This window comes from Lagenorhynchus albirostris, chromosome 3, assembly GCF_949774975.1.
Source record: "Lagenorhynchus albirostris chromosome 3, mLagAlb1.1, whole genome shotgun sequence".
Lineage (NCBI taxonomy): Eukaryota > Metazoa > Chordata > Mammalia > Artiodactyla > Delphinidae > Lagenorhynchus > Lagenorhynchus albirostris.
In genome coordinates, this window is record NC_083097.1 from 30,288,422 (window position 1) to 30,310,276 (window position 21,855).

A 21,855-nucleotide genomic window follows, 5' to 3' on the forward strand; every position below is an offset into this window, starting at 1 on the left:
TTTCACTAATGTCTTTAAATCTTCTACCTAGAAGGAAAATAAGAAGCAAACATTTCCATTTTTATTGTTTTTAGACCTTACAGATTTTTCTGATAGTATGTGATTCAATAATACTGTTCAGAATGTATACCATTTTTAAAATTTCAATACATTAATTTCTTGAATGTCTTCTAAGATATTTTTAGAATAAAGTTCTTTAACATGGCAAATTATTGGCTCACTGAAAAAATAGTTTACTCTAAAAATAATTTTTTTAATTTAGAACTTTGGATATTTATATACTTGAGGCTACAGCATAGCAAAAGTATATTTTAAAGTAAATTTCTAACTTTGATAGCTTCACCATTTCTCCCCTTAGGTTGCAGCATGCAGAGATACTGGCTATGACTGGTTTGAGCAACTTCTTCAAAACGTGAGTTTTTGTAGACTTTATGATTTAAAAGAAGTTTTTCAGTTATTTTTTAAGTATATACTTTGTGGTAGGGAAAATTTATTTCAATATATTAAGCTGAATGTTTTGGTTAATATCCCTGTTTAATGAATTGTTCAATTGCTTGCTACAAGTAAGTTTTCTAAATCACTAATATTGATATTCTGTCTTCCCATCCTTCTAGATAATTTTTTTATCCCTTTAATCTAGATGATAGACATGAGATCTATAAATAGGTATATAGATTACATTAAATATATATTTACATTATTTGACATGTTATAAAATATGTAGAATTTCCTATAGTAGTGCAGGATTAAACCACAATTAGTGTTCTTTAAAAATTTTGTAAATTGAAATGTGAATTTTTTTTATTTAAGAATTTTCAAATAGATAGAAGTACCCATCACCCAGCTTCAAAAATTGTTAGCACTTTCCTAATATCTTGTTTATCTCTATCCCTCCCCCATCTTTTTTTTTTTAATTTTTTTTTTTTTGGCTGTAATACCTTTAAAGAAAATCCCATACTTTGTATCATTTCACCCATAAATACTTTAGTATTGATCTCTAACAGAAATGACTTTTTAAAAAATAACCAGAATATCTTTATCATCTATATCAAAATAAATATTAATAAAATTATTTCCTAATATTTAATACCTTGTCGATGTTCACATTTCCCTGATTGTCTCAAAAATGTATTTTTATAGTTGGTTTGCAGTTGCTTTGGTTGACATGGCTCTTAAGTCTTAGTCTATAATAGTCAACCCTTTACTCCTTTTTTCATGCCACTTACATGTTTTCCTGTAGAGTGTCCCACATTCTGGATTTCATAGACCTCTTCTTTCTGGTGTCATTTAAGTTGTTCCTCTGTCCACCGTTTTTTTCTGTGAACTCTTAAGTTAGATCTAGAGGTTTACTAATACTGAAGTTCAGTTTTAGGAGTATAGACAGAAATACTTCACAGGCAATGCTAAATATTATTGCCTCACATCAAGAGGCACATAATGTTTGGTTGTTACATTTTCAGTGATTTTGATTGCCTGGTACATCTGTTATACAGTCTTTCAGGACTGGTTTTAAATGATCATTACCTAGATTCATTATTTTCAGTAGAAGTTGCAAAATACTGATTTTTTTTCTAGTTATTTTATTTATTCCATATTAATTAGCAAGGATTCTTCTTTAAAGAGGAATTTTGTCCTAATATTTGGCTACTGTAAAATATAGTTTGTACAGGAAGGGCAGGAGAAATACTTTATTCTTTTCCATTACTTAATCAAGTTTCAGAATAATGAGTTTTCCTGTCAATATCAGTGTGAACTAAAAGATTTTTGTATCTCTGTATTTTAATTTATTGCAATCATAATTCTTTTTGAAGCTCAAATTGTCCCGTGTTTGCCCAGTGGTAGTCCCTTCAAATGGATCTTGTATCTTTTTGGTATAAACTCATTATTCTTTTGTAGCCTGATTACTTTCTGCCTCTAAAAGATGCCCCAGACTCAACTTATACATTTTCTGTCCCAAACCTGAAATCAACCATTTTTCCAAAGAGCCATGAATCCCTTTGGTGGGAATAATCTGGGTGCTGTGGATGTTCATTGCTAACAGGTTATCATAGCTTTGGGCCTTTTCAGAGGATAGAGCTAAAAGATATATATTTCTTAGAAAGAAAAACATAAATCAAGAATTTATATTGTTTTTTTTTCTTTTTTTTTTTTTTTTGCGGTACGCGGGCCTCTCTCTGTTGTGGCCTCTCCCGTTGCGGAGCACAGGCTCCGGACGCGCAGGCTCAGCGGCCATGGCTCATGGGCCCAGCCGCTCCACGGCATGTGGGATCTTCCCGGACCGGGGCACGAACCCGTGTCCCCTGCATCGGCAGGCGGACTCTCGACCACTGTGCCACCAGGGAAGCCCTGTATTGATATTTTTAATTCAAATTTAAGATTATGAGATTCTGCTTCTTTGATTTTATTATTTCCTTTAGGCTAAAAATCTTATTTCCAAGGAAATGGACATAATTTCCTATTTGCTTTGCCCTACTATATTGAGAGTAAGATTACTGGATACAGTTTAAGATTTTTTTTGTTATCTGTAGCTCACTAAACATATACCATTAAAAATCTATCATGAGTAATTTTTTCTGTTCGATTATGTCAACAATTTACTATCTGTTAAGTCTGTTTACTTTTTTATTTTTAATAATACTTTTAGTAATAAAACTGTATTTAGCAATATTTTTAACAATCAATCAAAATTATTTTATTGAGGCATAATTTACATGCAAAAATATTCACCAGTTTTAGGTGTACATTTTGATTAACTTTAGTAATTATTTACAGTGATGTAAAGAATATCACTCTTAAAAGCTTCCTTGTGCCTCTTTGTAGTTGATCCTCTCCCCTTGGTCCTTGGAAGACACTGATTCACTTTTTGTCACTACAGTTGTCCCTCTTGTAGAATTTCATATCAGTAGAATCATACAACATGTAGTCTTTTGTGTTTGACTTCTTTTAACTAGCAGAATGTTGCTGGTGTATTAATGTTTTATTCCTTTTTATTGCTGAGTAGTGTCAATAGTATGGATGTATCATAATTTCTTTATTCACAAATTTATGGACTTTTGGGTTGTTTTCAGTTTGGACTATTATGAATAATCCTGCTATGAATATTGGTGTGCAAGTTTTTGTGGGGATAGGTGATTTCATTTCTCTTGGGTAAATTCCTGTGATCATAGTTGTTGGGTCATGTGGTGAGTGAGAAACTGCCAAGCTGTTTTTCCAAAATGGCTGAACCATTTTGCATTTCCACCAGCAATGTTCCAGTTGCTCCACATCCTCACCAGTACTTGGTATTGTCATTCTTTTTAACTTTAGCCCTCTGGTAGTATGTAGTAATATGTTGCTTTTAAAAAAATTTTAAGATGCCTTTTTTAAGCATCCTCATGGTGTTTGCCTCTGTTATCCAGTCTGTAATATCTTCGACTCTCTTCATCAGTCATCTTCCATTTTATAATTTTACATGATATATTTGACATCCTTTTCCTCCTAAGTCAAATAATTAGCTCTATATTATAGAGCCTTATGACTGTCTTAGTTATATTTATGTCAGCCATTCCAAAGGGGCATAATTCCTAGAAAACTCTACAACAACGTTTCATGTGATAATTGTAATAAAAGTTAAAGTAAGAATTAAGTATAGCTATCAGAAATGTCATTAGTTAGTATTAATAAAAAGAATCTAAGATAATATCCCTATGTGTTATTAGCAAGTTGAAAGTAGAAAAGAGAACACTAGATTTATAATCTCTTAGTAGTTTTATATTCTTTATATCTTTACTCTCTAGTCCTCTTTTAGTGCATTGCTTTCTGTTGCTCCCTATTCATTGCTTTCCTCCTTTAGTTTCTGCCAACAATTTAGTTTACCAAAATGACATTGTGACTTTCTGATACAGTCATTAGACTAGCAGAGTTTAGTTTAATGAAATAAAGAAAACTAAAAAATATTTATATAAATACATCTGATGGAGGTATAACCACTCTTAGCAGTTGTAACAGCACTGTGCATAAATTTTAAGAGAAGCTGGGACGGATACATAGAAGGGACTACTGGAATTGTTTGAAATTCTTGAATCAAAAATAATTAGCACTCTTACTGTTTCCACATGGATTCATGTACACATATTCCATTCTGTCCAATTTCAGATATTTCTCATTATTAGTTTTATGTTGGGTCGGCTTCGTATAGATCAGTGATTCCCAATTCATGGAATATGATTTCCTAGGCAAACTTGAAGTACTACATGAAATAGCTTCATATTTACACAGGCATCAAACTCTGTCCACTAAGTACATATACACATTTTGTAAATGTATGGAAATTCAATTCCCTTATAACTTAATGAATTCATAGCTTTTTTGTGATTTTTTTTTCCAGTAGTATGTGAAAGAAAAAGTTCTATCGTGAAAGTCCTTACATTTTTTTTATTTCTAAAAAGTGGTTCAATTAATTTAAACCACTGTCATAGCCTATGGTGGGTACACAAAATTAATTTTACAGAGCCACTCATTGTCATCGTTTATGATCTAAGACTACAGCCTTTTTTTAGTTTACAAGAAAATGCAGGCAATGAAAAAACTTGAATAAACTATATTTCATCTGTTCCTGGCCTTTGTAGTCCAAAACAAGATCTCCTTCTTGAAGTTTACAATCAAATACTCTTATTGCCATCAATCAGTGAATGAATAGAGAAACCGATATATCCATACAATTTGATAGTGCTCCACATCATAAAGGAACAGACTGCTGATACATACAGCAACATGGACGGTTAATGAAAACACTGCAGAATGAAGGAAGCCTTACACAGAGGAGTACATACTCTGATTCCATTTATATGAAGTTCGAGGAGAAGCAAAACTAATCTGTATTGGAAAAAATCAGAGGAGTGATTGCAGGGGTCAGGGATTGACTCAGAAGGGACATGTATTAGTCATGTTTCTCCAGAGAAACAGAACCAACAAGATACTGAGAAAGGGAGACAGAGAGATTTATTATAAGGAATTGGCTTATGTGATTATGGAGGTTCTTAAATCCCACAGTCTGCTGTCTGTAAACTGGAGACCCAGAAAAGCCCCTAGTATGTAGTTTAGTCTGTGTCCTAAGGCCCGAACCACGGAAGCTGATAGCGTAAATCCCAGTCCAAATGTGAGAGGAAACCAATGTCCCAGCTCAAGTACTCAGAAAATGGTTGGATTCTCCCTTCCTCTACCTTCTGTTCTATTCAGCCCCACCCACATTGGAGAGGGCAGTCTACTTTGCTGAGTTCACGGATTCAAATGCTAATCTCATTTAGAACCACCTTTACTCACCAACACGTCCAGTAATAATGTGTAACCAGATAACTGGGCATCCCTTGGCCCAGTCAAGTTAACACTTAGAATTAACCATCACAGTTCTACCCTTTGTTAACTTGGTACCTATATACATCTACTTAAACCATACTAAATCTCCAAATAAAGACAATAACAAGGTCATGATTCTACCTAACATGATACAACTATCATGCATGTAACCAAAAATGCACCAACCCCTCCCCCAGAAGAAGTCCTTGAGTGATGTTTACTCTTCTTGATATCCCATAATTTAAGTACTGTGATGTCAGATTAACAACATTTAAATACTATGATATGAAGTCAGTACACTTTATGTTATGTGATAAAGGAATAAGCGGGGGGTGGGGAAGAAAGATATTTTCTCACTTTCCCTCTCCCCCACCTCTGTACACACAACACACACACATACACACGCACACACACACAAATGTATTCATGACAAAATAAGTAGGAAATACTCATGGCAATTGAAGTCCTTATTTCTATAACTGGTAATGTGATCACAGCTGGTATAATACTAAGAGATGGCCTAAGGGATCTCTTGTATTCCAGACATACTCTTCCGTACCTCCATTATAGAGTAGTACTCCAGTTTCTTCTTGGTAGTCAGGATCAATCACTCCATCCAGAACCCTAACTCCCTTCTTTGTTGTTGATTCAGAAGCATGAGGAGCACACAAGTAGTTGGGTGACAGTACTAACTTTCAGTTCAGTGGGATTATGGTTGTGTTTCCTGGTAGAAACATTCCCTCTCTAGAACCTCTCTCTAAGCCAGCAGAGCATAAAGTAGATGGAACAGAAGCAAAAATTTTGCTAATGGGTCACTAGGGGTAATAGTGAGTGATGCCCCTCAAATTTCCACCTCTTGATTCCTGGACTAATCCTGGCTATGGACTAAACAGCACCATGTATCAGTGCTGACTCAGAGCATAAGAGCCTGCTGGAGAATCTTGCCTGAGCCGTTGCAGGATATTGCCACCTATCTGGTGCTGTAACTGAATCTTTAAAGGGACATTCCACATTCTATCAAGTCAGCTGTTTCAGAATAGTCGGGAACATGAGCATGGGCTCGTTGCTACACTTCTTTTGCTGTGAAGTGAGTTTCTTAATCAAAAGCAATGCTGTTGGGAGTACCATTATGGTAGATAAGGTATTCTGTAAGTCCGCAGGAGATAGTTTTGGTAGAAGCATTGCCTGCAGGAAAGGCAAATCTGTATCCAGAGTGTCTATTCCAGTAAGAACAAAATGCTGCCTCTTCCATGATGGAGGCAGTCCAGTGTAATCAACCTGCCACCAGGTAGCTGGCTGATCACCACAGGAAATCATTCCATATGAGGGACTCAGGGTTGGTCTCTACTGCTGGCAGGTTGGGCACTCAGTGGTAGCCATAGCCATTGTGGCCTTGGTGAGTAGAAGTCCATGTTGCTGAGCCTATACATGGCCTCTATCTCTGCCACCATGGATAGTTTGTTCATGAGCCCATTGGGTGATGACAGGAGTGGTTGGGGAAAGAGGCTGATATCCTCAGAGAAGGTATCTGCAGAACAGGTCATCCTATCCACTTGATTTTTAAAATCCTCTTCTGCTAAGGTTACCCTTTGGTGAACATTCATGTGGGATATAAATATTTTCATGGATTTTGCCCATTCAGAGATGTCTCCACATGCCTCTTCCCCAGATTTCCTTATCAACAACTTTTCAATCATGTTCCTTCCAAGTCCCTGACCATCCAGCCAAACCATTGGCCATGACCCATGAATCAGTATATAATCACACATCTGGTCATTTCTCCTTCCAAGCAAAGTGAACAACCAGATGCACAGCTTCAAGTTCTGCCCAGTGGGAAAATTTCTCTTCACCACTGTCCTTCAGGGATGTCCCAGAAAGGAGTTGTATTGCTACAACTGTCCACTTTTGGGTGGTACCTGCATATTGTGCAGACCCATCTATAAACCAGGCCCAAGTCTTCTCTTCCTCTGTCATCTGACCCTAGGGTCTTCCCCATGGTCAGCTGAGGCCATAGGTGCAAGCTGGGAGAGAGAAGGTAGTGTAGCAGAAGTGGGAACCACAGGCATTTAGGCCATTTTTTCAAGTGCCCCTTAGCCTGCTCTGACCTAATCATGTATATACCACGTACATTTGATAATAGAGTACTGCTTTTCACACCCAACTTTATGGCTTGGTGAGTCAGAAAACACCCAGTTCATGACAGATCGGAATGCATGATAATTTGGTGGCCCATGGCTAGGCATTCAGTATCTACTGAGGCCCAGTAGCATGCCAAGAGCTATTTCTATGGAGGATGGCAAGCCTTTGCTCCAAAATCCTAAGGGCCTGTACTGCAGTTCACCTATGGGGGCTTGCCAAAGACTCCAAACAGCATCCCTGTCTTCCATTAACACTTCAAGCACCACTGGGTCTGCTAGATCATATGGCCCAAGTGGCAAAGCAACTTGCACAGCAGCCTGGACCTATTCCAGAGCCTTTTCTTCTGTTCTGGGCCCCACTCAACACTGGCAGCTTCTTAGGTCACTCAGTAAATGGGCCAGAATAATATACCCAAATGAGGAATTTGTTGCCTCCAAAATTCAAAGAAACCCACTAGATTTTGAGTCTCCTTTTTGGTTATAGGAGGGACCAGATGCAACATCTTATTCTTTACTTTACAGTGAATATCTCAACATACCCCACACCACTAAGCCCCCAGGAATTTCTTTGAAGTAAAAGACCTCTAAATTTTTGTTGGATTTATTTCCCACACTTTGACACGCGCATCTTACCAGTAAGTCTAGTGTAGTTGCTACTTTTTGCTTACTACATACAGTCAACATAATGTCATCAATGTAATGGGCCAGTGTGATATCTTGTTGAAGGGAAAGATAATCAAGAACATGCAAACTAAATTATAATGTATGGCTGGAGAGTTAATATACCTCTGAGACAGGGCAGTGCAGTGTATTGCCGGCCTTGCCAGCTAAAAGCAAACTGCTTCTGGTGGGCCTTTGACAGGGATGAGAAAAAGGCATCTGCCAGATCAGTAGCTGCACACCAGATCCCAGAGGATGTGTTAATTTGCTCAAGCACTGATACGTCATCTGGTGCAGCAGCTACAATGGAGTCCCGACCTGGCTAAGCTTATGCTGATTCACTGTCATTCTCCAGGATCCATCTGTCTTCTCAGGCCAAATAGGCAAGTTGAATAAGGATGTGGTTGGAATCACAACCCCTGCATCCTTCAAGTCTTTGGTGGTAGCACTAATCTCAGCAGTCCCTCCAGTGATACAGTATTGTTTTTGATTTACTATTTTCCTAGGTAGAAGCAGTCCTAGTGGCTTCCAGTTGGCCTTTCCCACCACAATAGCCCTCACTCCATTGATCAATGAACCAACGTGGGGATTCTGTCAGCCTGTGAATAAATCTATTCTAATTTTGCATTCTGGAACTGGTGAAATAACCAGAGGATGGGTTTAGGGACCCACTGGACTCACTGAGAAACAGACCTGAGCTATACCTTCATTGATCATCTGACCTCCATAAGCTCCTACTCTGATTGGTGGGCCACAGTGATGTTTTGGGTCTCCTAGAATTCGTGTCAGTTCAGAGCCAGTGTCTGGTAATCCCTAAAAGGTCTAATAATTTTTTTCCCCCAATGCACAGTTAACCTGGTAAAAGACTATAGGTTCCTTTGGGGAAGGTTGGAGACAGGATTAACAGTATAAATTTTCAGTAGTGCATGGAACTCCTTCCTCAAGAGGATTCTTCAAAGAATGCTGTGGATTGAATCTTTGTTGAATCTTCAACGTAATGTTGAAGCTTAATCCCCGGTGTGATGGTATTAGGAGATGGGGCCTTTGGAGGATAATTAGGTCATGAGGGTGGGGCCCTCATGAATCAGATTAGTGTCCTTCTAAGAAGAGACATGAGAGAAATTACCTGTCTGCTCTCTGCCGTGTGAGGATACAACAAGAAGACAGCCATCTTCAGGCTAGGAAGAGGATCTTCACCAGAAACCAACCATACGTTGATCTTGCACTTCCCAACCTTCAGAACTATGAGAAATAAATTCTGTTGTTTAATCCACATAGTCTATGGTATTTGTTAAAGCAGCCCATACTAAGAAATTGGTATCAACAAGTGAGGTGCTGCTGAAATAAATACCTAAAAATGTGGAAGTGACTTTGGAATTGGGTAGTTGGTAGACACCAGAAGATTTTTGAGGTGCATACTAGAGAAAAACTGATATTGCTGTGAAGACATTTAAAGGCAATTCTGATGAGGGCTCAGAAAGAAAAGAGAAGAACTATAGGGAGAGCTTCCTTCTCTTTAAAGCATATATATAATCATGTACAGAATGTTGGTAGAAATATGGATGGTTAAAAGCCATTCTGATGAGGTCTCAGATGCAAATGAGGAACATGTTGACATTCTCAGTCAACAGAGAAAAGTGAGTCTTTGTTATAACGTGACAAAGAACTTGGCTAAATTGTGTTTCTGTTCTAGTGTTTTGTGAAAGGTAAACCTTCAAGTGATGAAATTGAATGTTTAGCTGAGGAGATTTCTAAGCAAAGTGTTGAAGGTGCAGCTTGATTTCTCCTGCCTGAGTTTACAATCAAATAGTGTCTGTCTCCATCAACCAGTGATGGGTTAAAAAAAACCTGATGTATCCATACAACTTAATAGTACACCATATCATAAAGGAACAAACTATTGATACATACAGCAACATAGGTAAATAATAAAAACATGCAGAATGAAAGAAACCTTACACAGAAGAGTACATATTGTGATTCCACTTATATGAAGCTCTAGGAGAGGCTAAACTAATCTATATTGGAAAAAAATCAGAAGAGTGGTTGCAGGGGGCCAGGGATTGACTGGAGAGGAACATGAGGGGACTTTCAGGGGTGATGGTAATAATCTATATCAGTGGTTCTAAAAGTTATCAAGATTACCTGTGACTTGTTAGAAGTGAAGTTCTAAGGCTTTACCCCAGACTTAATCCATAACTCTGAAGTAGGAGCCCACCTAAACAAAGTCTCCAGATGATTCTGATATAAGTTAAAGATGGAGAAAGACTGTCCTTTATCTTGATAGGGAGTTTGACTTATATAGGTGAATACACTTAACAAAACCGGGCGAGTACACACTGAAGATTTGTACATATTTCATGTAAATTTTATCTCAAAAGGAAAAAAGAGGGCTTCCCTGGTGGCGCAGTGGTTGAGAGTCCGCCTGCCGATGCAGGGGACACGGGTTCGTGCCCCGGTCCGGGAAGATCCCACATGCCGCAGAGCGACTAGGCCTGTGAGCCATGGCCACTGAGCCTGTGCGTCCGGAGCCTGTGCTCCGCAACGGGAGAGGCCACAACAGAGAGAGGCCCGCGTACCGCAAAAAAAAAAAAGGAAAAAAGAGGAAATACACTGATGTCTGCAGCTTACTTTGAAATGCATCAAGAAGATGGATAGAGATGTGTATATGTTTACATATACATATGCACACATATATCTATGCATGCATATCATGGGGCTGGTTTAACATCACATGTGTGTATGATTTAACATTAAACAAAAAATAATCATGTCAGGATACAGGAGAAATCGTTGATAAAATTTAATACCCTTGAATGATAACTTCTAGTAAACTAGGAATAAAATCTGACAGAGAATAAACTATAAAACCTAAAATGAAAATCGTGCAAAATGGAAAGATATTAAAAGATCTCATCAAGGGCTTCCCTGGTGGCGCAGCGGTTGAGAGTCCGCCTGCCGAGGCAGGGGACACGGGTTCGTGCCCTGGTCCGGGAAGATCCCACATGCCGCAGAGCAGCTGGGCCCGTGAGCCATGGCCGCTGAGCCTGCGTGTCCGGAGCCTGTGTCCACAATGGGAGAGGCCACAGCAGTGAGAAGCCTGTGCACCGCAAAAAAAAAAAAAAAAAAAAAAAAGATCTCATCAAAATCAAGAACAAAAAGTATTCATCAACCTGTCAAAGTGATTAAAAAATGTATATGGAAAAGTAAAGAGCTGAAAATAATTGTCACTTCTGAAAATGCAGGGACACTGATGTGCCTTAACACACATATCAGGACTTATTTTTAGAGATACAGTAATTAAGGTAGCATGGATTTTTCAATAAATGAGACTGGGTCAAGTGGCTATCCATAAAGATTTTTTTTTTTTTAATTCTTCAACTCAGCAGTCAATTCCATATAGATTAAAGGAAATCTTTAAAACTTACAGAAGAAAGTATATGTGTGAATATATTTTTGACCTTTCTTAGGGAAGAATTTCTTAAGTCACAAAAGCCATTAACCTGGAAAGATTGATAAATTCCACTGCCTTAAAATGAGGAACATTTATGAATCAAGAAAACACAAGTCACAAACTGGGAAAGATATTTGATACACATATAGCTAACAAAGGATCATTGTTAAAAGTATGTAAAGAACTCCTGTCCTGCAAACCAGTATAAGGCAGGAGTCCTGGCAGGAAAACAGGAGAAAGTCATGAATAGGCAGTTCATAGAGGAGATAGCACACATGGCCTATAAGGTATTCAGCCTCATAAGTAATATAGGAAATACAAATCAAGACCACATTTTACACCCATTTGATTGGCGAAAGTTGAAGTTCAGTGATAACAAATGACGGAGAAAAGATGGATTAAATAGCATCTCAAACACTGGCGCTGAGAAAATATTACAACAAAAGTTTTTAAATTTAGTATTATTTCATAAAGTTGAACTTTCATATATCCTATGACCCAGTAGTTCCACGCCAAGGTATATACCCAAGAGAATCTTGCATATGTGCACCAGGAGACAAGAATGTTCATTATGCCACTAAAATTTTAATTAACCTATCTTCAGAAGAATGGATAAATGAATTGCAGTATGGACATAAAACGGCCTGTCGTATAGCAGTGAAAATGAATAAAGTTGTTTCATGCAACAACCTGGATTACAGTTAGTGACATGTTAAGTGAAAAAGGCACATCTCAGAAGACTACATCCAGTATGATACCTTTCAGAAAGTTGAAAATCCAGCAAAACTATAAACAGTATTTAGCTTAGACAATTTTTTTTAAGCAAAGAAATGGTAAAATTCCTGATAAGTGGTACCTTGAAAGTTAAAGAGGAAGATGGGATAAAGGAAGGAGCACATTGGGAAATATAAGTTATTGGAAATATTCTTGAGTTAGGTTCATAGTGCATCATTATATTTATAAGTAAATAAATTAAAAGGGCACATAACCAGTATTGGCAATGTCATGAACTAAAATTTATGACTAATACTTTTATGTAAACTTGATGTCTTGGAGAGCAGAAAGAAAAAACAGGCGAGGATATTGTTTTCTACTCCTGCCTGAAAAAGACCAGACTAGCATATAATTTTAATAGCTGCTTACGGTTGAGTTATAGAGCAGGACAAGGAGAATTTGCTGTTCAGAGTTGTAACTGGGTAAATTGAAGTTCTCTTGCTTACATTTATTTCTTTAAATTGTAGGGAGCAGGGGAAATGTGTGTGATATGTTATTCTGATTGCTATCAGTTTTAATCATCCACGCATATTGTAGTGAAAGTTTAAACTTGTGCTGTCCCATACTAGCCACACATGTTTTTTCATTTAAATTAACTTGAATTTTTATTTACTTTTAATCCCTCAGTTATACTATCCACATTTGAAGTGTTTTGTAGCTGCATGTGGCTTGTAGCAGCAATAATGGGCAGCACAGATATAGAACATATCCATCATTGTAGAAAGTTACATTGGACAGCACTGGAACTCTTTTCAGAAATTAAACATTTCAGTTTCTTTAATAGCTCCAGAATTGTATTAGCTATTCTTTATTAACAAAACAGATATACCTTAGATGACTTTACCATTGACCTCTGATTATTATGAAAGATTGGATTGGTTTTATTTTTTGGCTATAGTTAAACTGATCTCTTTTCCTCATATCATTATTCGTAACACTTTTCTAACATTGTTTATTAATAACTTGGTAAACGATAACACAGGGAAGAAATCCAGCCTTGTGTTTTATAATTGCGAATTATAAGGTGCAATTCAGATGTAGTTACAATTATTTTAAAAATGTACTTAACCCATAATATACTTTTTTGAGGCATCAAAGAACTTGAAATAATAAGGAATGGAATTCTCATTCTTTAAAATCATTCAACTAACATTGAGTGGTACTCTTAAAGGAAGGTCACCGTTCTCATTTCTCTCATATTCTACCTTAGGTCCTACACATAGCAATTTAAATAACTTCATACTAAAATTGTTTGAAAGTATCTATAAATTACTGGTTTATAAGATATTTTTAAATATTTGTTACATATTTTTGTTTATTAATTTGCATTTTCAGTATTAAATTGTTAATAACCAATTGAAAAGCTTATTACTTATGGACACATTTAATGCGTTTATATTATTATTGTCTAATGAATAATTATACTGGGATTTTTTTTTTTTATATATATACATATATAGTTGTTGAAGTCCGAAGAGGATTCCTCATATAAACCTGTGAAGAAAGCTTGTACTCAACTTGTTGATAACCTAGTTGAGCACATTCTTAAATATGAGGAATCTCTAGCTGGTAAGACATTTTATATATTGGTCGTTAAGTTGATTTTATAAGATATTTTAAAATACTTTGGGCACATTTCTCATTTTTGCCTCTAGCTCTGCTTAGCCTAATAATTAACTACTTCACTTTTAAATGAAATCTGTTTTTTGTTTGGTGTTGAATCCTAGGTTATATTGTTATGGTTGAGTAATATTATCTAGAGCAGTACAATAAAAGCATAGGACTTGTCTCTTCCACATACCTTTCAATAGCACATAATTTTAGATGTCATAATGAACAGGAATTAAAGTAAGTCCAGGGGCTAATATGTATTTAGCTAAATGCACTCATCCAAAAACTGTTCAATATCTTTTAAATTATATAAAATTTTCTATCAAAATGAAATTGTTTTAATTATTATAAAAATGTTTTTAAAAGATTTGTAGTATATACCTAATATCATTTATAATTATTATATAACATGTGCTTAATCTTGACCTAGAAAGCTCTTAATATTTTTTAATTGAGAAATTCCTTAAATATTTAATATTTTATATTATTTATCACACTGTCAGTCACAAAATTGAAGTTAATGAAAATATAAATAATTATATAAAACTTATAAAAGTCATAATGGATATCTATTGCTTAAAAGCACACAAGACTAACATTATTTCCCATCCCCTAATGTACATTAATGAGGAACAATAGTCAGCCTCAGTCAGTTTTCAGAATTGGGGGCCAGTTGCCTCTATACAGGGGTATCATTTATGGTAAAATTGTTGATATTCTTTATATTTTTATTGCAGTTTTTTTTCTTTAATTTTTTTTTCATTTTCCATGTTTACCTCTTTTTCTTTGTATATTTTGTTGTTTCCCCTACTTTTCCCTATCCTAGATTTTAAGGGTGATACTGTTGTCACTTAATGTTAAAAAGTTTCTAATCTCCTCTAAAAACTCCTGAGAACCAAGAAACATTTTATCTCCTAACTAGCAACATTTTCCTCTCACCTGAACAGCATTTTGTTTACTTTTCTAATATAGCACTGGTCCACCTTCTTATCATTCCTGTCTTCTAACATTCTTCTACCACAGCAGCATCTCTTTTTCTCCCCAGTACCCTTAAACACAGTATCACCTCAGCTAAATTGTCTTTGTCCTCCTTTGCTAATTTTCTTTCCCATACTCATTTCCATCCAGTTTTAGATATAATCAATACCATGTTTATTCTGAAAATTCCATCTCTAAACTTCCCAACTTTCATTCTACTTTTTAACTTCAGTCCTACTCCCCTCAGTGTAAAACTTGCCTTCCCTAGTGCAGCCTCCTTGTCCTTTATCCTTTATATATGTAATATAACAAAGAAAAAATGAAATGCAGGAAGTCTAGCATCATAAGAAATGCTAATCTGTTGTATTCAGGCATGCACTGAATCTATTCAGGGGATAGTATTGAGTAATTTAAATAATATTCTGTATAATTTCCATTGCCTTGTCATATTTTAGTGTCTTATTTCTCTGTTTGTTTTTCCAGACTCTGACAATAAAGGTGTGAATTCTGGACGATTGGTAGCTTGCATAACCACTTTGTTCTTATTCAGCAAAATAAGACCCCAGCTCATGGTTAAACATGCCATGACTATGCAACCATATCTTACCACTAAATGTAGTGTAAGTATTAGAGCTGTCCTATTTTTCTCTTATATAAACCATGTAGTAAATATTTTAAATTTAAAATTCACATTGTGTCATCCACATTTTCACTGACAGATGACAGTCATTTTCACTGACAGATCAACTGGGTTATGTACTCAAATGTTTGTTCTAATATTTGTGGCAAGTTATCTACAAACATCCTTTTTCTGATGTATTATAAATAAAGTTCAAGTCCCATTTCTTTGTGAACTCCTCAAGCTAAATCCTCAGTAATGCTTAATAAACGTTGTAATTATCGTTAGGACTTAAAAGGTGAATGAGACAGAGTTCCTGTCACTGAGAAATTTACTGTCTTTCGGATTCTGATTTTGCTTTTCATTTGTCATTTTTGATATATTTTATTTATTTTTATAACGTATCAGTATATTGAATATGGAAGACCTAGGATCATCAGAGATGCTAGGCTGTTATTTTAAGTTAATATTACACATACTATATTTTCCTAAAATCAAATGTGAAGATTAAATATTACTTGAGTAAGATAATCTAGCAACTTAACATGACAGCTTGGTGAGTTAAGTGGCTTATTATAACACTAAATTTTAAAATACTCTAAAAACCTATAAATGTAAATAGTTTTTTACTTACTATGTTCCCAGTGTTCCTAAGGAGCTAATTTGAACTGTTTACTAAATTTGTTTTGTTGCCACAGTCAGGTTTTTTTGGCGATCTAAATTAACACATTCTAGGTGAAAATCTTCAGGATGTCCTGAAGATTTAAAGACAGAGGAAAGTACCAGAAGATAAATGCATTAAAAACAATATATAAAACAATATATAGGGCTTCCCTGGTGGCACAGTGGTTAAGAATCCACCTGCCAGTGCAGGGGACATGGGTTTGAGCCCTGGTCCGGGAAGATCCCACATGCCGGGGAGCAACTAAGCCCGTGTGCCACAACTACTGACCCTGCGTGCCTAGAGCCCGTGCTTCGCAACAAGAGAAGCCACCACAATGAGAAGCCCACACATCGCAACGAAGAGTAGCCCCTGCTAGCCACAACTAAAGAAAGCTCGTGCGCAGCAGCGAAGTCCCAATGTAGTCAAAAATAAATTTATTTTAAAAAAACAAAAACAATATATAGTACTTCTGAAAACAACATTTAAGACAACATTTAATTCTATCTTTAGGACTTAGATCTTGGTGTTAGATCCAGAAATAAATTGATTAATATGTAATCTGTGGCTAATAATAATAGATAATATTTATTGAGCACAGTGCCAAACACTGAAGAATTTTACATACATTATCTCATTTACACTGTGAAGTCGGTACCGTTATTATCTCAGTTTTACAGATAAGGAACGAAAGCTTAGAGGATATAACTAACTTGCCTAGTGTCACACAGCTAACAAGTCCCAAAACTAGAATTCAACACCATGGCTTGCCTCTAGAATCTGAACTATAATGGAACCTTTATAAATTGTCCTCTTTTCAGTCAATATTTTTTTAAAGCAAGGTTACTTTGAAAACATTTTGTATAATTTGTTATGCATATATACATATTTTTATATATACACCAATATAGTTTTATATAAATAAGGCCATCTCATAAATACAATAGACACATTTTAAAATTGTTTTTGTTTTTTATATCCTACCCCCATCTTTATTCCTCCTCTTCTCAAGATAAGCAATCTGGAATATCCTTGCCACTTTATCCATGTTTCTATAATTGTAGGCACACATAGACACGTAAACAAATGGTTGACCAGATTTTTAAAAAATCAGGTCATGTTATATACATATCTGTTAGGCATTTTTACTAATCTCAAAACAACTGATATATGTTTAATTCATCCTTTTGAATGGCTACATAATATTCATTTTATGGACGTCCTGTGATTTATTTAACCATTTCCCATCTTGGCAGGTACTTATTCACATTGTTTCCTATTGATAGCCACTACAAACGATTCCTTAATAATCATTCCTATTCATATACTTCTAAATACTGGTGCTTTTTTTCTTTTGGGGTAGATTCTGAAGAATTAACTTCCCAGATTGAGGGAATTTTTTTTTTAGTTTTGGTTTTGGTTTTGAATAGATCTTTCCAGATTGCTGGTGGACATGTTTCATAGCCTCTTTGGAAACCAGTAAATGACAATCTGTGTCATTTTTGTACTCTTTGCCAGTCTAACAGGTGTAAAAGAGTATAGTTCATTGTTGCTTCAGTTTCCTTTCCCTGATTTCTAAGAAGGTTGAGCATCTTTTTTATGATATTAACCAGTTGGACTTGATTTTCTGTGATTTGACTGTTGTTATCATTTGCCCATTTTACCTTTGAATTGTGGACCTTTTTTTGAAAACTCTTTAAATGTTTGAGATACTGAACTATTTTATGTATATTCATTTCAAATATTTATGTTCTACAGCTCTTTTCCTTCATGATTTACATCTTCATTTAAATTTTCCTTCTAGAATTTAAGATACTTCATTTACTTGATTTTTCAAGCCAGTTATGTTTCAAAAATTTTTTACTACATATTTTTAAGTAAAATTTCAGCAGTGATTCTCAAATGAATTTATCTTACTTGACAAAAACTAATTTATCCCTACACCCACTTTAACTCATCCCCTGTTGCTTAAAGGAGGTGGGAGTGGGAGATGGCAGGGAACAATAGGATATCTATGTTACTTAGAAAAAAAACATTCATCTTAGCCTGTTTTTTTTTTACTCCTCTGTGTATCCTGAAAGGAAGGATGAATGTAAGGTCAGAAAGTTTTTAACCAGTGCGGTAATAATAAGCTCAAAGAGTTCAAAATGAGTGTCAAAAACCTGTTGCTAAGAATAAGGAATGAGGGACTTCCCTGGTGGTCCAGTGGTAAAGAATCTGCCTTACAATGCAGGGGATGCGGGTTCAATCCCTGGTCAGGGAACTAATATCCCACGTTGCCACAGGGCAACTAAGCCCATGTGTCACAACTACTGAGCCTGCGTGCTGCAAACTATAGAGCCCACACGCCACAACTACAGAGCCCACGCACCCTGGAATCTGCACACCACAACTAGAGAAGAGAAAACCCTCACACTACAACTAGAGAGAAGCCTGTGCACCACAATGAAAGATCCCGCCTGCCTCAACGAAGACCCCGCATGTCACAACTAAGACCTGACACAGCCAAAAATAAATAAATAAAACAAATAAATAATAAATCTTTAAAAAAGAAAAAAGAATAAGGAATGATAACTTGGCTAGATAAAAAAAGTATGTTAAAACCTTAGTCAAGGAAGAAAGAGAAAGGAAGGAAGGGAGAGAAGAGGAAAGGAAAGAAAGAACTAGTAACTTTATTTGCCTATGGGCAGGGACACCCCTGGGTGACTGGAGGACAGGGGTAGGAAAGAGACTTTTTACTGTAAATCCTTTAATATCTTTTTTTTTTAATCACTAGCTTTTACTTTATTTATTTTTAAGATGTTTTATTTGGCCCTGCCGCCTGGCATGTGGGACCTTAGTTCCCCGACTAGGGATCAAACCCGTGCCCCCTGCAGTGAAGTGCAGAGTCTTAACCACTGGACCGCTAGGGAAGTCCCCTTTGTTTCTTGGTTTTTTCGTTTCTTAATGTTCTACCTATTTTTTAAACCGCTTAGTTTTTAATCAGCTTTAAAACTTTTAAAATTAAAAAATAATTTTAATAGAATATTTTAAATTTTAAAATAAAGGAGACTTATACCTAGTTCTGGGATTCCACATTTTCATCTATCATAAGAAGGGTTAACACAGGGCTTTTCAACCTCAGCACTGTTAACATTTAGGGCCGGATTATTCTTTGTTGTCAAGAGCTATTCTGAGCATTGTAGGATTTTTGGCAGTATCCTTGGCCTGTATCCACCAGATGCCAGTAGCACCCCCGTGCCCCTGTTGTGACAACCAAAAGTGTCTCCATATATTGCCAAATATCCATTGGGGGGCAAGTCACCCTCAGTTGAGAACTACTGAGTTAACATACCCTAGTTTGAAAAATACTAATCTTGAAAACGATACCAGTCTTGGTAAAATACTCTGTTAGTTAAACCCCATTGTTCAGAATTGACTGTTAGTGCATTTTAGGAAGAAAAAGAGTAATTGTAGCATTGTGATTAAGTGACCCAAAGATCACATGGTAAGTTAGTGACAGAGCTAGAATCCAGGTTCCTGTCACTATCTGCTGCTCTTCCCTTCATTCTTTAAAGAAGTTCTTTTCTACTAATGTTTTTGTTTTGAAAAAAAGCTTTATATAAATATACATATATATATATATAAAAATAATACCAAACCTCCCAACTACGTAAAGCTGTATATAGTTTGTTTTCAGATTTTGTTTTTCATAAAGCACTAATTTTATCCTTATAGACACAAAATGATTTCATGGTTATCTGCAATGTTGCAAAAATCCTAGAGCTGGTTGTACCACTGATGGAGCATCCAAGTGAAACTTTCCTTGCCACTATTGAAGAAGACCTAATGAAGCTTATCATCAAATATGGCATGACTGTAAGCATTCACTTTACCATCTCTGTGTTGATCAGTATATAATTCACAAATGATAACTTAATCATGTGTTTTTACCTTTGTCTTTAACTTTTGTCTAAACAGTAACATTTTCTCTCTTTTAGGTAGTGCAACATTGTGTAAGCTGTCTTGGGGCAGTTGTAAATAAAGTGACACAAAATTTTAAATTTGTGTGGGCCTGTTTCAATAGATACTATGGTAAGTTCAGTGCCTGGGCTTTAAAATCATTCTGCTAGATCCTGCAGTGTATACAGTTCCTTTTTAACACATCTGATAAGAGGTAGTGTCAAGGGAATTATAAGAGGTGTGATGATTGTCCTCTCCGGTCCACTCTCAGAAGCAATATTTTCTGGTGTCTTTTATATTCCCTTAATAACCCAGTATGATTACTTCAGAAATTTATCTCCTCATAAGTAAATGTTGGTAAGTTTTTTGCCTACCATGTAAAATAAAATTTAAATATCATTTTTTTCTTACATTAATTCTTTTAGGCTCAATGGAATGCCCTTATATTTCTAGATGTTTAATACTTAGAACCGTTAGTAAAATTTAATTTTAATTTATTAGCAGTAATTATTTGAACATAACAATTTAAGGATAGAGGGTTTGTTATAAATAAATATTACTTACTTTATTAGGTGCCATTTCAAAATTAAAAAGTCAGCACCAAGAGGACCCAAATAACACTTCACTGCTAACAAACAAACCGGCACTTCTTAGATCCCTTTTCACTGTTGGAGCACTATGTCGGCATTTTGATTTTGATCTGGAAGATTTTAAAGGCAACAGTAAGGTAAAGATCCTAATATTAATTATTTAGTATGCTTTAAAAACAGAACTGTGTGACCCTGGGCATTGAAAATGACTATAATGACTCAGGATGAAGGCGGCATTAGGGTAGTCTGGTTTAGTTCTGAAACAGTGCTACTCAAAGCATGGTCCTGAGACTGGCTTCTGATCCATGAACTGTTTGTTACAGGTCCATAATAGGATAAGTTTACGCAAGTTATATCAGCTTTGTGTTAGTAGGCACACTGCTTATGTCAGCAGCAGTTCATTTTTTTAACATTCTCAATGAATGTCACTGTTCTAAAATTCATGGATTTATAAATGTATTGGTGAATTATTCCTTAGTAAAGTTCACATGTGGAAGTTCTCATTGTTTGCTTTTAGGTATTTTTTTCCTTTATAGTTGAAAACCGATCTAAGTTAACTCTTCCTTATACACTTTAACATGGTTTTTTTCCCCCTTAGGTTAACATAAAGGATAAGGTACTTGAACTATTGATGTATTTTACAAAGCATTCAGATGAAGAAGTACAAACAAAAGCTATCATTGGTCTAGGTAAGATAAGTCTAAATTTCTGCATATTCTTTAGTTGTTTGAGAGGTTGAGCAAATTTTAAAATGTGAATTTAAATTGTTGAGTTATTTAAGTATGTTTTTGTTTAAAGTAGGATCTGGTATCTCAAATATAAGTCTGGGGATTAAAACAACTGGGTTCCATTATTGGTTCATCCAGTGACTTCCTGGGTGACTTTGAGCAAGTCGTGTAACTTCTATTTGTCAGTTTCCTCATTAGTAAAATAGAGATGACAATACATTCTTCTACCCCTAATTCATAGGGTTTCATAAAAACATTCATTAAAATACTTTAATAAAGAAAGATGATATAGAAGAATTTGTGCTGTTGCATATTTTTTAAATTGTTCTTTTTCTTTGCAAAGTTTTGTCATTATATGTGTCTGCC

At 35.7% G+C, this 21,855-nt stretch overlaps 1 protein-coding gene across 1 annotated transcript in view; it reads left to right on the forward strand.

The window, feature by feature from the left end:
* The window catches only part of NIPBL (NIPBL cohesin loading factor), a 192,209-nt gene that overhangs the window by 148,171 nt on the left and 22,183 nt on the right, over positions 1 to 21,855 (forward strand). Inside the window, exons 32-38 of the mRNA XM_060146966.1 lie at positions 359 to 412; positions 13,821 to 13,929; positions 15,433 to 15,569; positions 19,947 to 20,087; positions 20,210 to 20,303; positions 20,744 to 20,898; positions 21,360 to 21,450. Coding sequence (XP_060002949.1) covers positions 359 to 412; positions 13,821 to 13,929; positions 15,433 to 15,569; positions 19,947 to 20,087; positions 20,210 to 20,303; positions 20,744 to 20,898; positions 21,360 to 21,450 — 781 coding nt within the window. The remainder of the gene's footprint in view (positions 1 to 358; positions 413 to 13,820; positions 13,930 to 15,432; positions 15,570 to 19,946; positions 20,088 to 20,209; positions 20,304 to 20,743; positions 20,899 to 21,359; positions 21,451 to 21,855) is intronic.